This window comes from Garra rufa, chromosome 14 (assembly GCF_049309525.1).
Source record: "Garra rufa chromosome 14, GarRuf1.0, whole genome shotgun sequence".
In the NCBI taxonomy this organism is placed as follows: Eukaryota; Metazoa; Chordata; class Actinopteri; order Cypriniformes; family Cyprinidae; genus Garra; species Garra rufa.
In genome coordinates this window covers 37,937,543-37,953,180 of record NC_133374.1, presented here as the reverse complement: position 1 = coordinate 37,953,180, position 15,638 = coordinate 37,937,543, and the positions used below count along the sequence as shown (strand labels likewise).

General features: G+C 34.1%; 3 protein-coding genes across 6 annotated transcripts in view; 2 read left to right on the top strand and 1 right to left on the bottom strand.

Annotated features, from left to right (window-relative positions):
- The window catches only part of schip1 (schwannomin interacting protein 1), a 229,231-nt gene extending 225,248 nt beyond the window's left edge, over positions 1-3,983 (top strand). For all 3 annotated transcript variants that reach the window (XM_073817460.1, XM_073817461.1, XM_073817462.1), the window contains 3 exons: positions 407-530; positions 625-718; positions 3,387-3,983. In XM_073817460.1, the coding sequence (XP_073673561.1) occupies positions 407-530; positions 625-718; positions 3,387-3,438 (270 nt within the window). In that variant the 3' untranslated portion in view covers positions 3,439-3,983. The remainder of the gene's footprint in view (positions 1-406; positions 531-624; positions 719-3,386) is intronic.
- Positions 3,984-8,011: 4,028 nt separating this feature from the next.
- Positions 8,012-11,549, top strand: il12a (interleukin 12a). The gene is made up of 6 exons (XM_073817404.1): positions 8,012-8,084; positions 9,457-9,578; positions 9,726-9,764; positions 9,838-9,957; positions 11,060-11,104; positions 11,184-11,549. The coding sequence occupies exons 1-6, from the start codon at positions 8,012-8,014 to the stop codon at positions 11,313-11,315; spliced, it is 531 nt and encodes a 176-aa protein (XP_073673505.1). The 3' UTR covers positions 11,316-11,549.
- Positions 11,550-13,283: 1,734 nt separating this feature from the next.
- Positions 13,284-15,638, bottom strand: part of LOC141285181 (NACHT, LRR and PYD domains-containing protein 1a) — a 44,505-nt gene continuing 42,150 nt past the window's right edge. For both annotated transcript variants that reach the window (XM_073818227.1, XM_073818228.1), the window contains exon 15: positions 13,284-13,899. In XM_073818227.1, the coding sequence (XP_073674328.1) occupies positions 13,871-13,899 (29 nt within the window). In that variant the 3' untranslated portion in view covers positions 13,284-13,870. The remainder of the gene's footprint in view (positions 13,900-15,638) is intronic.

Below are 15,638 nucleotides of genomic sequence, written 5' to 3'. Positions count from 1 at the left end.
CAATACATTGTTTGGGTTAAAATGGTTGATTTTTCCTTTATGCCAAAAATCATTAGGATATTAAGTAAAGATCATGTTTAATGAGGATATTTAGTACATTCCCGTACCGTAAATATATTAAAACGTAATTTTTGATTAGTAATATGCATTGCTAAGAACTTCATTTGGACAAAGTTTAAAGGCACTTTTCTCAATATTTAGGTTTTTTTGCCTCCTCAGATTTCAGATTTTCAAATAGTTGTATCTCAGCCAAATATTGCCCTATTCTAACAAACCATACATCAATGGCAAGCTTATTTTTTCAGCTATTTCAATTTTAAAAAATGACCCTTATGACTGGTTCAGACTGTTTATCATCCCGGACACGATTCGTGTGCTTGTTCTGATCATGTGTGTTTGTCCACAGCTTCCTCACATGCCGCACATCAGCGAGTGTCTGATGAAGAGGAGTCTGAAGCCCACAGATCTCAGAGACATGACGCTGGGACAGCTGCAGGTCATCGTCAATGACCTGCACTCACAGATCGAAGGTCCGGCGCGCTCGTGTGTCTCTTATTCACATAAACGTTCAGTCCAGAGTCTGCGTGTGTTCTGTGGCGCTCATGAGTGTGTGTTTGTGTTCAGGTCTGAATGAGGAGCTGGTGCAGCTGCTGCTGATGAGAGACGAGCTTCAGATGGAGCAGGACGCCATGCTGGTGGACATCGAGGACTTGACCAGGTGAACGGCTCACGCTTTACATCATCCTGTCAAAACAAGTGGGAAAAACTCCAAACGCAATGATCTGACAAAAAGCAGTGGAGTAAAAGTACAAAAAAATGAGTAATACTGCAGTAAAGCACAAATTCCCCTACAGAAAACTTGAAGTAGTTCACACTGGAGCTAGTGGATGAATAATAACATATGTGTCATATCAGTTTCATTGACATACTATTGTAGGTTGTGTTAATATTTTGAATTAGATTTTAGTTTTACAATGTCTGCTTATATGTTAAATGTAAAATTGTGGTAACAGTTATAAGTAGTATAGTAGGACCAATTCACACTTTTAACTAGTTGCTTATTACAATGTAAATTGCTAACATATTGGCTGCTTGTTAGGTTGTCTTGAGAAAGCCAACCTACTGATCTGCTACTTAAGCTTTTTATTCTTCTTAGACTAAGTTTCTGAACGCTACTCCTAGAGCTTTCAAGCTAAACCACCAAACTCATTCCAGCTCTTCAGACTGATCTTAGTGTACTATATCTATTTTCTCTATCTTTTCTTCTTATCCCAGAAATATTCATGCCTAAGAATTGGGCACTGGAGTGTTATCATTATTCTTATTAACTCACCAAAGTATTTAAAGTGAGAAGGGCACATACAACGCATGCATTGTAAGGTTAGACTTAAAATGTTGATGTTAAATCCACTGTTGTATTGGATGTACAGTAAGTGTTCTACAGTCTATACACAGTATTAAGGAAAAATAAGAGTAATCCTTTACTTTACTTTTTCACTGGAAAAGTAATTAATTACAGTAGTGAATTAATATGTAACTAGTTTTACCCAACACTGATCTAATGACTGCTAATGGTTAAACAGTTACTTATAGTTAGTAGAATGTCTAAAATCATGTTACAAACACGGTGTTACCAACATTTTCATGATTTGAGCCACTTTCCAAGGCAGCATTTCTCTTTTTCATTTAACTTGATGTACTAAAATTTCTACAACTGTAATAAAGTAGTCCCTTCTAATGCAATTGTACTTAATACTATGTATAGACTGTAGAACACTTACATACAATACAACAGTGGATTTAACATCAAAATGTAAAGTCTAACCTTACAATGCATGCTTTGTATGTGCCCTTCTCACTTTAAATACTTTGGTGAGTTAATAAGAATATTGCTAACACTTTAGTGCCCAATTCTCGAGTATGAATATTTCTGGGATATTGGCTGGTTATTATTACTTAAAAAGCACATATTAATGTCTCATTCTGCAAGACCTTATTCTAAATATTTAATCCTACCCAATTCTTAAACTTAACTATTACTTTACCAAATGTTAATAAGCAGTAATTAGGAGTATATGGAGGCAAAAGTCATAGTTAATAGTTTAATTAAGGCGAGACACTGCAGGTGAATAGGGTAAAAAAAATGAACTAGTAGTTATCATATTACTTACCCAGTTGATTACATTGATAACTGCATTTTTTGTATTACAAGTTTTCTAAATTGTTAGGTTTAAATATGTAAATGAGGCATTATTTAATGAAATATGTACTAATTTGCATACATTTCTAGTACAAAAATCGAAACACTGGATGAAGTCAGTTTCAAAATTCTTGTTAAAATTGTTTTACATATTAGAGTCAAATGTTTTTACAGAGGGGATTTTGGGTATCTCATTTTGCCACTCCATAACTCAGAAAAAAACTTCGAACTTTATACAGAGATGTATAAAATCAAGCAAATTAAATATGAACAAATCCCTCTGTAAAAACCTTCAGGATATAGACAGGAATACAAATGTAAAGTGTGGTGTGTGTAAGTGCTACTGAAGTGGAGATTTATGGCTCAGTGTAGGAGAAAAAAACTCTTGGCCTTTAAAAATCTGTATTGTAATTGAAATCTATTGACACAAATAGATAAAGTGCTATAAAAGAAAGACTTAACAGTGTCTTTTGGATGTTTTCTTTCCACTAGTCTGAAAAAAACACTTTATGAAAATCCAAAAAGCCCAAAATCTCAAACTTGTCAGGTGCATGAAAAAACAGTTTTTTAATTAATCGTTAATAATGAGAATCAGACACTAATCTAAAGTGTTCTATCTAAGTAGCTGTTTCATGTCTATCCTTGTATCATTAAGGGATTTAGAAAGTAATTAGTAGTAAGTAATTAAATACTTTTTGGAGAGAGTAAAATGCACAGTAATCTAATTACACCACACTGCAAAAAATGCTTTTCTTACTTGGATTTGTTGTCTTGTTTCCAGCCCAAATATCTAAAAATTCTTAAATCAAGAAGAATTTTCTAGACGAGTAAAAATTCTCGTTTTTAGAAAAAAAAAACAAGTCAAAATTAAGTGCGTTTCTGCTTGAAACAACCATAATAATCTGCCAATGGAGTAAGAAAAATAATCGTGTTTACTTTTTGAAATAAGATTTTTTTGCTTAAGACAATACTTATTTTTACTCATCTAGAAAATCCTTCTTGATTTAAGAATTTTTAGACATTTTAGAGTAAGCAACACTGCATTGGAGTATTAGTAGACTGTTTGCTTAATATCTGCCAACACTATTCCTATAAGTGACTATAAGAGTCTAGTAGAGTTAGTTGACTGTCTAGTGTGTAAATAAAGCATGATCATAATGTTTTTTGTGTGTTTTGTGTTCTTCAGGCACGCTCAGAGTCAGCAGAAACACCTGACGGAGAAGACGCTGTCCAAATGAAGCCGCACGCCCTCCTCACCATCAGTATAGACAGACACCTTTCCTTTGCTTCTGTGGTTCATAACTGCTGATCGCTCACGTCCTCACATACTAAACGTGGGCTGAGAATCCAGGATCAGAGCTTCCTCCAGGACGTCCCGGATACTGCGATCGGCTCCGCTTCCTCATCCATCCGTCTCGCTCCTTTACGTTTGCCACTAAACTAGAACTGTCCCAACATAAACCGGCGTAAAACACCTCCAGTTAGAAGAGAAGAAGAAGACGACGCCACACCGAACAAGTACCTGTTGAATGTTTGAGTTGGACAGTATTTAAAAACAAGGTGCTCGAGAGGAAACATGCCTGCCTTGTAGTCGACTTGTAGCTTTTGGTAACGTTCACTGCGATTGGTCTTCAACATTTTGTGAATGTTGATTCTGACACGAGTCATCTGAATAAGTGTGTTCATATCATTTTCATTCTATTGTATTCAGATTCTTTATTTGAGGGAGATGCTTATGTACAGATATGTATAAAATCAGAAAAATAAAACTTTGTTTCATAGACCGTGGCGTTCCGGATCGTCTCTTGTGGACAAAATAACAAACTAAAACACTGCAAAAAATGCCTTGTTTCCGGACAAAATATCTACGAATTTTAAAATGAAGATTCAAAGTCAAACTTTAGTGAGTTTTTGCTTGAAACAAGCAAAATAATCTGCCAACGGGGTAAGAAAAATAAAACCTTGTCTGCTTGAAATAAGATTTTTTTTCTTACCCCATTGGCAGATAATTTAGCTTGTTCTAAGCAAAAACTCACTTCATTTTGACTTTTTCTGAAAACAAGGCAATCATTTCTACTTGTCTTGAAAATCCTTCTTGATTAAAGAATTTGTAGATATTTGGGCTGGAAACAAGAGAAAAAAAGCATTTTTTGCAGTGTGAGACTTAAAGCCTTAATAATATATTCTCTGAAAACGAGTCAATATCTTATGCAACATCTTTAGCTTCACAAGCAAATCTTGTTTTAAGGCTGTTTAGATGTTGTTTTATGGGAAAACAAATAAAAAAACTGATTATGCTTAAGAAAGAGATTTTTTAAATTCTTTTGAAACCTGAATAAAGAATCCGTTTACTCAACTTTATTAACCACAAAAAAATGCTTTTCTTACTTAGATTTGTTGTCTTGTTTCCAACCAAAATAGACAGTAATTTTTACTTTTTAATATTTTTTGTATAAGTCAAAATGAAGTGAGTTTTTGCTTAGAACAAAGCAAAATAATTTGCCAATGGGGTAAGCAAAAAAAAAAAAAAAAAAACTTGTTTCAAGCAAAAACTCACTTCATTTTTATTTATTTTTTCTGAAAACAAGACAGTTTTTACTTGTCTAGAAAATCCTTGATATAAGAACTTTTAGATATTTTTTTTCTCACAATTCTGAGTAGAAAAGTAAGAAGATATAAACTCTGAAAAGAGAATTGTGATATAAACACTGCAAACCTTTCTTAATTAGATGTTTTGTCTTGTTTCCAGCCAAAATATAAAAAAAAAAAATCTTAAATCAAGAAGGTTTCATTTTCTAGACAAGTAAAAATTATTATTATTATTTTTATTTTTTTGTTCAGAAAGAGTCAAAACAAGTCAAAATTAAGTGAGTTTTTTTCTTAGAACAAGCAAAAAATCTTTTTGGCAGATTATTTAGCATGTTTCAAGCAAAAACTCACTTGTTTATCTTATTTTTTCTGAAAAAAAAAGAATAATTTTAACTTCTTGCTTTAAGAACTTTTAGATATTTTGACTGGACAAACAAGACAAAAAATCTAAGAAAAGCACATTTTATTTTTTACACACAATTCTGAGTAAAAAATCAGAAGCTATAAACTCTGAAAAGAGTTTTCTTACTTCGATATTTTGTCTTGTTTCCAGCCAAAATATCTGCAAATTCTAAACAAGAAGGATTTTCTAGATGAGTAAAAACGATTTTTTTTTTTTGTTTTCAGAAGTGAGTTTTTGCTTAGAACAAGCAAAACAATCTGCCAATGGGGTAAGAAAAAAAAATATTATTTCAAACAGAAAACAAGATTAATTTTCTTACCTAATTGGCAGATTATTGTGCTTGTTCTAAGTAAAAACTCACTTGAAACTTTTTGTTATACTACATTAGCCATTTATTTATTTCACAAATCTGAGTAGAAAAGTCAGAAGATATAAAATCTGAAAAAAATTGAGATTTAAAGTAACAATGAACTTTGTATTTACTTTTTTATCTTGTGGCACAAACAAGCTTTGCTTCATAACGTATGCTTTAGAATAGGATTAAACACAAGCGCTGGTCTTTGCTATTAAACTCTTCATTTTTTTTTAAATCCAAAATTGGCATCAAATATATTTGAGTGACAGTCATTTCCAGAAATGGCATGAAGTCGTTTCATTAGTGCCATTTCTTTAATCTGTCTACTTTTTTCCATTTTGAAAATGAATCATGTTTGATGGGTTTTTGTCAACTCCTACAGATCAAGATGAATTCATGTATCACATTCTATTTGAGAGCGTATACGTATATGAGGGTTTCTGGCATCAGCGCTGTAAACATATTAGTCAGATAATTGTGTGATGGAGTGGAAATATTCATATAATCAGATTTGAAGAATAACGACAGAAATAACTACATTCATATTTCAGATTTGCATTGTAGTGGCACCTCCAATTGTTTTCCAGTTATTCATTGAAAGTACTGAAAGTGTGATTTGCGGTTGTGATTGGAGTCTGAATGAAGTGAAAGCAGGAGCCGGTGGTGCAGTTGTTTGCTGAGGTCACTGTGATGAACGCATGCTCACATCAGTCTGTTTATTCCAGTTTCAGTGCTACAGCAAACCAAAAGAAAAACACTGTGTGTGTGTGTGTGAGTGTGTAGACATTAACTGTGATTGACAGTGTGAGGGATTCCCCCATCATGAGTATAAAGCCCATCTCACTCATACTCCAGCAAACACTCAATCTGAGTCTGAGCGACGACACTCATCATGAAGATCTGTGAGTAACACTTCAGAATATTCTCAATATTCACACTTGCTACTACATGAAACAGAGACATTACAGCAGATAGCTTCATTTTTATCAATGTATTTGAATGATTGCAAGTGTTAAAAGTTAGCATGATGAATCTGATTTACTGCAGTATATTTGAAGTGATGCAGATGTGAGCTGTATAACTGACGGTGTGTGTGTGTGTGTGTGTGTGTGTGTGTGTGTGTGTGTGTGTGTGTGTGTGTGTGTGTGTGTGACATGCAGGCGCTGTGTTGTGTGTATTTGTGAGTCTTGCGGTGGGCTCTCCAGTCCCTCCAAACACACAGCGGTGTGAATGCAGCACTGATGGCAGATCTCTGCTCTCCAGTCTCTCACACATCATGGAAAAGGTACAGCGCTCTCACAAACAGCATCTAATGCAAAATATATGTTCAAAATTGAGGTTAAAACTACATTTTGGTATATGAAGGTTGAAACTAAATATGTGACCCTGGAGCACAAAACCTTACAGTAGCACCAGCCAAAAATACATTGTATGGGTCAAAATGATTTTTCTTTTATGCCAAAAATCATTAGCATATTAAATAATGTTCCATGAAGATATTTTGTAAATTTCCTACTGTAAATGTATCAGAACTTAATTTTTGATTTGAGTAATGTGCATTGCTGAGAACTTCATTTGAAAACTTTAAAGGCGATTTTCTCCCTCAGATTAAAACATCTCAGTCTAATATTGTCCTTTCCTAACAAACCATTTATAGCATATATTTAATATAAATGTAAAATATATTTTGGCCAGAAATTTGAAATATATTTTGGTAAAAAGATTGAAACTAAATGTATTTCATGGGCCAAAAAAAAGCACATTTCCAATGTTCCAGTGGCCTACATTAAGGCTAAATCAGTGGAACAACCAACTAGAAATCAAAACATCTACTAGAGATCACACCACTGAGAAATGAACATTGGAATCAAAATCATCAAAGAACATACTTTCACAATGTTCACACATCACAGTTTTATTTTTTCTTCAAAACTGAACATATTGGAACGTATTTTCTTAGATTTAAACATATGTAGGGCAAAATAGATTTTTAAAAGCTTAAAAAAAATTTGAAAACATTTTTAAAGCATTTAAAATAACAATAATAATTTTAACTTGTCTAGAAAATCCTTTTTGATTTAAGAACTTTTAGATATTTTGGCTGAAAATAAGACAAAAATGTAAGTGAGAAAAGCAGTGTAGTGTGTAATATATTTTCTTACCTGGATTATTCCTGTCATGCAGCAGCTAAACTACTGGCTTTAAAATCTGAATCTGAATGTGATCTGAAGTGTTTCTGTGGCTGAACTCTGCTCTGGTCAAATTGAGACACGTCAGCTTTGCAACTACAGCAGGGTTATTTACAGAGTGACTGGAAAATTAACAAGCTGTTCATACAAACCACTTCAGTTTTTGACCATTTCCTGAATTATTCATATTATCAAACTGATCTCAAACATCCCAGAACTGATCAGAGCCATCAGTGATCCATCAGTGTTTGTGCTGCTGCTGCTGTCTCTCCACGATGATGTCACTGCTGGAGGAGGATGATGATGATGATGATGATGATGATGTCATTAAGGAATTGCCTTCTGTTGGTTAATTAAAGGGATTTTACAACAACAGTATTTGATTACTGTACAACAATTTAAAATTAATAATAATAATTATTATTATTATATTTTTATGTTATATATATATATATATATATATATATATATATATATATATATATATATATATATATATATACCCTGGACCACAAAACCAGTCATAGGGGTTACTTTTCTGAAATTGAAATGAATACATATGGTTTGTTAGGATAGGACAATATTTAGACACAACTATTTGAAAATCTGGAAACTGAGGGTGTAAAAAAAATCGAAATATTGAGAAATTCACCTTTAAAGTTGTTCCAATGAAGTTCTTAGCAATGCATAATACTAATCACAAATTAAGTTGAAATTTACAAAATATCATCTTGGAACATGATCTTTAGTTAATATCCTAATGATTTTTGGCATAAAAGAGAAATTGATCATTTTGACCCATACAATGTATTTTTGGCTATTGCTACAAATACACCCGCGCTACTTAACCTGTTTAATCCCACATTTTTGCCAGACATGAAAATATCCAAAGGACGTGTCATTAGTAACCCTTTGAAATAAGCAATAACTATTTTTGAATTGTTTTTGGAAAACTGTGTGAAAAAACCAACCATCAGCATATTTCAAAATTGTTACTTTTTTTGTCAAATATAACATCACATTTTTTGTAACATTAGAATTTTTAATTTAGTGCAATATTTTGTCATTGTAACATTTTAGTGTAATTTTCACTAACAACTGCAACTGGATTTATATTATATATTACATTACATTACATTATATTATATTATATTATGTTATATCCCACCAGTCACTACTGTGACCGTCAACATGTTTACTCCTCCTATGACCACACTCAACAAAACTGAATATATGCAAATTCATTTATTAATACTAGACACCTTAGAGATACTGTGTACCAAAAGTCACGGTCATATCTTTACATTAACATCCTTTACTAGCTTTTTGTTTTGGAGCTTTGATGCAGTCATCATCTTCTCAAGGTGCAAACGGGAAATAATCTGCTCTGGTCATGTGACGATTCGCCCTAACCATGTGAAACTGCACATATTTAATTGAAACCCTCTTTCTTCCCATATTTGTAGAAAGTGCCCCTGAAACATCAGTCAGTAAGGTTTTTAGAGCTTTAGAAATGAAACCTTTTTTTTACAGTCACTATTGTGGGATGAAGACACTGGGTTCAGCGACTGGTTTTGTGCTCCAGGGTCACATACATGAAAACATTTGATCTGAAGCATGTTTGAGCAGTAGTAAGCATGACTCATGAATTATAATGTGAATGTTTGTGATGTTTGTGTTGATGCACCGATGGTTAATGTCTTCTGTTGTGGTGTTGGAGCGCAGCAGGGGAAGATGCAGCACAGGGATCTGTTCGCTGGCTTTAACTGCACTGATCTGGAGGCTCAGATGATTCCTCACACTCACACAGCGTCTGTCTGTCAGCCCAGCAGCTCTGAGGAAGTGAGTCTGACACATCACATCTGATAGACTGAATGGAGTTCAGTTTAACATTACCTGCCAACCAACGACAGATCATTTATACACAATCATAACAGATACAAAGCTGATGTAGAGTATCATGAACTGTGTGACTGTGTGTGATTTCAGAACTCCTGCTCCAGCCACAGAGGCTCATCTTTCAGCGAGGTGAGCGAGTTTAATATCAGTCTGGTTGTGCTCCGCTGATGTGCTCTGTCTAACGTTTGTGTGCTTTTCACAGACGGAGTGTCTGAGGAACATCAGAGCTGATCTGCGCTATTACGATGAGATGCTGAGCTCCTACAAGCCCAGCGAGACTGACCTGAGTCCAGTGAAGACGGCCACCAAAGCCCTGATGAATGTAAGAATCTCTGATTATCAGTCTGATGCAGTCTAAACAGACACACAATATTAGGACTGGAGCAAATCTGAAATATACACTGCAAAAAAAGGATTTTCTTACTTAGATTTTTGGTCTTGTTTCCAGACAAAATTTCTAAAAAGCCTTAAATCAAGAAGGATTTTCTAAATGAGTAAAAAGTGTCTTGTTTTCAGAAAAAACAAGTCAAAATGAAGTTTTTGCTTAGAGCAAGCCAAAATAATCTGCCGATGGGGAAAAAAGTTATTTCAAACAGAAAAAAGACTTTTCTTACCCCATTGGCTGATTATTTAGCTTGTTTCGAGCAAAAGCGCACTTCATTTGGACTTTTCTGAAAACAAGACAATCATTTTTAGTCTAGAAGATCCTTCAAATGAATGAGAAGGTGTGTCCAAACTTTTGGTCTGTACTGTATATTTTTCTGTTTATGAAAGTTTTTACTCTACATTTGTGCAGTTTTCAGTGGGTTAGTGATGTTTTTTAAACATATATAAATTAATAAATATTTTTTAAATGGGTTTTAATACAAAAACTGATTTTTTTAATGTAAAATTCACTTTATAAAAGACCCACATTTCTAACTTTAATTCATGGGGATAACATGGATAATTTCACATGGTTTAGTGTAAGATTTTTGCCCATCTTTTGGAAAATCCAGTTTTAAAAGTAAAAAAAAAATACTTTTACCAGTAGGTTTGCTATTTGACCACCTGAAAGATATTTTTTCGCAAGTTTTTTCAGTCGAATTCATATCTACAGTACAGACCAAAAGTTTGGACACACCTGAATGTATATATATATTTAAGCCATTAACCATCAAATTGTGGGTCAAACTGACCTGTGAACATCATAATCATAATCAACATTTAGCATGCACACATACAACTTTGCAGGCATGTTCATAACCCTAAATGTGAAACTGTCACAAAACCAGTTAACCAGGCCTATAGTTTAAGGACTAGTAGGCAGACCGGTGTACACTGTGCAGTGCTCACTTGCTAAGCTAGTATTCACCTGTGGATTTAGTGTAGTACCTTGAGGACTGAAAACTCAGCTAAATGCCATATTGTGTTTGCTGTTGCAGTGTTTGAATGAGAAGTGTGAGTCTGCGGATGGAGCGTTTCCTCAGGTGAGTTTTCCTCATCTGTCTCACACTCACTCATATCTGCACATCTGGCATCCGCTCATGTTCTGTAATGTGTGTGCAGTGGCGCATCTGGAGCGGATCGTCTTTCGATGACCGTCTGTCGCTGTGCAAAACGCTGAAGGGCTTCCACATCCGGGCCATCACCGTGAACCGGGCGCTGGGCTACATCGGCTCCGGAGAGCACAGGAAATGATGTCATTCACTACTGTCCACCTTCACACGAGCACATCAAATCACGGCTGACAGCGGCTCAAACCACAGCCTCTCGGTCACACATAAGCTAGAGCCATGTTTATGTCACTCAAACTATTTATTTCTTCTCAGAAACTATTTATTTATGTGCATGTAATACACTATTTATTGACTATTTATTAAAATGTTTGTGTAACAAAGATGTATTTTGTGTATGTGTGGATGAAACCCAACTATATATAAAGCAATGATCTTACAAGAATCGAATTTTTCTTTTTTTATCTGGATCAACACTTTTCACTTCAGAACAGGGGGCAAACTGTCTCTTAGGGCTATATATATTGAAATGATCAAAATGATCAAATATCACAATATCAGCTCGCAATATTTGGGGCCGTGAACAAAAGACAAAGAGAAAATGGCACTCAGCTGAGTTTTCAGTCCTCAAGGTACTACACTAAATCCACAGGTGAATACTAGCTTAGCAAGTGAGCACTGCACAGTGTACACCGGTCTGCCTACTAGTCCTTAAACTATAGGCCTGGTTAACTGGTTTTGTGACAGTTTCACATTTAGGGTTATGAACATGCCTGCAAAGTTGTATGTGTGCATGCTAAATGTTGATTATGATTATGATGTTCACAGGTCAGTTTGACCCACAATTTGATGGTTAATGGCTTAAATATATATATACATTCAGGTGTGTCCAAACTTTTGGTCTGTACTGTAGATATGAATTCGACTGAAAAAACTTGCGAAAAAATATCTTTCAGGTGGTCAAATAGCAAACCTACTGGTAAAAGTATTTTTTTTTTACTTTTAAAACTGGATTTTCCAAAAGATGGGCAAAAATCTTACACTAAACCATGTGAAATTATCCATGTTATCCCCATGAATTAAAGTTAGAAATGTGGCTCTTTTATAAAGTGAATTTTACATAAAAAAGCCGTTTTTGTATAAAAACCCATTTAAAAAATATTTATTAATTTATATATATTTAAAAAATATCACTAACCCACTGAAAACTGCACAAATGTAGAGTAAAAACTTTAATAAACAGAAAAATATACAGTACAGACCAAAAGTTTGTGGAAGGTGTGTCCAAACTTTTGGTCTGTACTGTATTAGAATCAGAATTTTGTGTGCAAACACAAGGCATTTGTTGTGGTTTTACAGGAGCTCTTGATACATCATCCATTCATATAAATAACCATATATACGACACAAGATGGTTATAGAAGTTCACAGAACTATCTGAGCATATGGCTCTTATTATAACGCATATTAATTATTAATTAATATTTTGTTCTATGAATATCTGAACATAAAAAAACATCAAAAGAAAGAACTGGGGATCTGCTTGTAAACAAAACAACTTTGTTTTAATAAATACTTTAATGTAGGGGGTAAGTTGCATAAACAAAAAATAAATAACATTTGAAAGACTATTGATGATAATCAAACGTAGATGGAGTTGATCAACAGCCCAAAGCTTGACAGTCATTATTACCTCTTCATGGGTGGACATTTTATTCCATAACGTTCCACAGTTTTCCATATCTATGGTTTTGATGCTGTTTTATGTCTGATGATTGTGTTAGATTACATGTGGAAGCATCTGTTGTTTCGGTTTCTTCTTCACTTGTGTTTTGAAAATTCTGTTCAGAAGATGTGTAATAGCGCCCCTAGAGTATAACAATGAAAACACAGATTCTCAGAGCACAAGTAGAGCTCAAATAAGACCTTTTCTAATTATAAGCCAAGTATACTTAAATGTCATTTGAAGTATATTTCTGGGAAGTCCATAAAAAGTAGACAAAGTATACTTTCCTATTTTTAGTTTAAGAGAAGTATACTAATAGCACACTTGAGTAAACTTCTTTTTCGTAAGGGTTATGAGGCGAACAGGTTTTAGGCTCCTAAAGACTTGAATAAGAGACGCACTATTTATATTTTCATCCATTTTCATGATTTATTCATTTAATGAAAGGTCAGAGTCCCCTGAGACAGCACATCATACATGTTTGAAACGTGCAGATTTACCCAAAAAACATTTCATATGACAGCTGAAATATTCTCAACCAGCGCTGTGTGGATGTTCATATGAACAGTGATGATGGAGCTCATATCTGCATGAATATCATGATTTGCTGGTGTTACGTGATTAAAACATCAGTTCTTAACCGTCAGACAACGACGGCACCTGAGATCAAAACATCAAGCCTGTTCTTTAAAAACAAATGCAGATGATCGTGGCTCATAATTCAACAAAACAAACCGAGCTCTACTTACAGTCCTTACAGAGAAATTCAAATAATGTACAGTATGTAAAAATGTACAAACACACGCACTACATGCCAAACGTAGCAATCTACAGTTGCACTAAGGGCATCAAGTATACAGAGCTCAGTTTATCCTGAAATGTTTCCTGAAAGCACCAGATTTCAGTCTGACTGGCCTTCTCTGTCAGGAGGTCTTCATCGCTCTCTATCAGTGGTTAAAATGAGTTCTGACGGCTGAGAATTTCGTCCACAGACTCCAGACTGCCGTGAGAGTTCATGTAGCTGAATTGTTTTGAAGCATCTCTGGGAAAAAGATGAGACACAAATGTTTGAGTGTGAATGTGTCATGAAACTGCCATATACTGTATGTAAATCTAACAGAGGAAATCAAAATTCCCCCCTAACTTTCAATCTATATCAAAGTGTCATTAAAAAGTTCATATGGCACAGAAGATGCACAAATAATATGGAATTACATATGCAATTATTTACAAAAAATTCCAGAACAGAAATCCTAAAACGAGATTAAGCCAGAATCAAAATTCTCATTGATTTTAACGTCATATTAGAGTTAAAGGGTTTTCCAGAGGGGATTTTGGATTTCTTTTTTTATCACTGGATAAAATACAAAAAAAAAAAGGATATATACACATATATAATAAACAAATACATTTCACCATACTGTATAAATCACGTTGTGAATGATAAACGAACAAATCCCTGAGCACAAGCCTTAAGAATATAGACAGGAATAAACGTGGAGAAAGAAACTGTTCAAAGATATGGATTGGAGTTGTAATCTACAGATGTAATCGGATAAAATCCAATACAACAAACACATGTTTGGATGCTTTAAAAGCAATGGTTTTGACTGTAGTGTCTTGCATTATATAAAAAAACAGGCATCACATGACTGCAGGTCACATGTTTGATGGTCACACAGTCAACAGAAGCGTCTTCCTAAAGGACTTCTGCATCCCTGTGCTGCTTTTAATCTGTTGGTGTATGTCAGACATCTCATTGTTTTTCAGCCTCGTCAACAGCACATCAAAGAAAAAACAACAGTGCTAGACTGATATGGATTATTTATATATATATATATATATATATATATATATATATATATCGGCAATCGGCCACCCTGCTCTCTAAGATATTAGCATTGGCTGTCAAAAAACCACTAGTGTTGGTCTTTGTGAACTTCAAAACTCTGTGTATACTTGCCTTACAGACATGAAAAACATATCTATAGAGAGTGAAATGTCTACTTTCAAATAAAGCAATTTAAATAGAAAACAAATATTCTCAGATTGTGTAATCCATATGAAACATGCATACACTACTGCGGAGATGACGAGTTCAGCTCATAAAACCCGAAAACAAGAAAAGCGCTAGTTTATCAATAAATTATTCACGTTAATGGCAAGCTTTTTTTGCGTACACTTGAATGTTTATTAGGCTTATTAAATTTTAGGAAAAATCTAAAGGAAAGAAAAAATAAGAGAAAATTTTGATTTGATGAAAACAAATCTGTAAAATTAAGAGATTTATTTAGATGGCAACTTGTTTCTCTAATTCTAATTAAGCATTTCTCACAAATAAAACAACATGAACAAAAAGTAAACACTGTAAATTATCAGCCAATGCCAATAATTTAAAGAATGCCAAATATCGGCTGATATATCAGCCTTGGCAATATATCAGTCAACCACTAAGAAAAGAAACACTTCAAAAGCCTGTTTTAAATGGAAAATTGTCCTTCTTCAAAAAATGACCCTATAGCTAGCTTTTGCAACCATCTTATCACAATCTATATTTATGTTTTAAAGTTAAGCGCCTTCTAGCTGGTGTAAAAATAATGACAGTGTGGTGTAACCTCTGTCATCGGGAAATGACATGATTGTCATGACCAACCCAAATGTATGTTCATTTAAATACAATGCGTGGACTTTTTACATGGTACCTTACCCACCATTTGTCCTATTTCCATTTTGCAAAATACATTTACATTTCTGCATTTGGCAAACGTGTTGAAAAGTTAT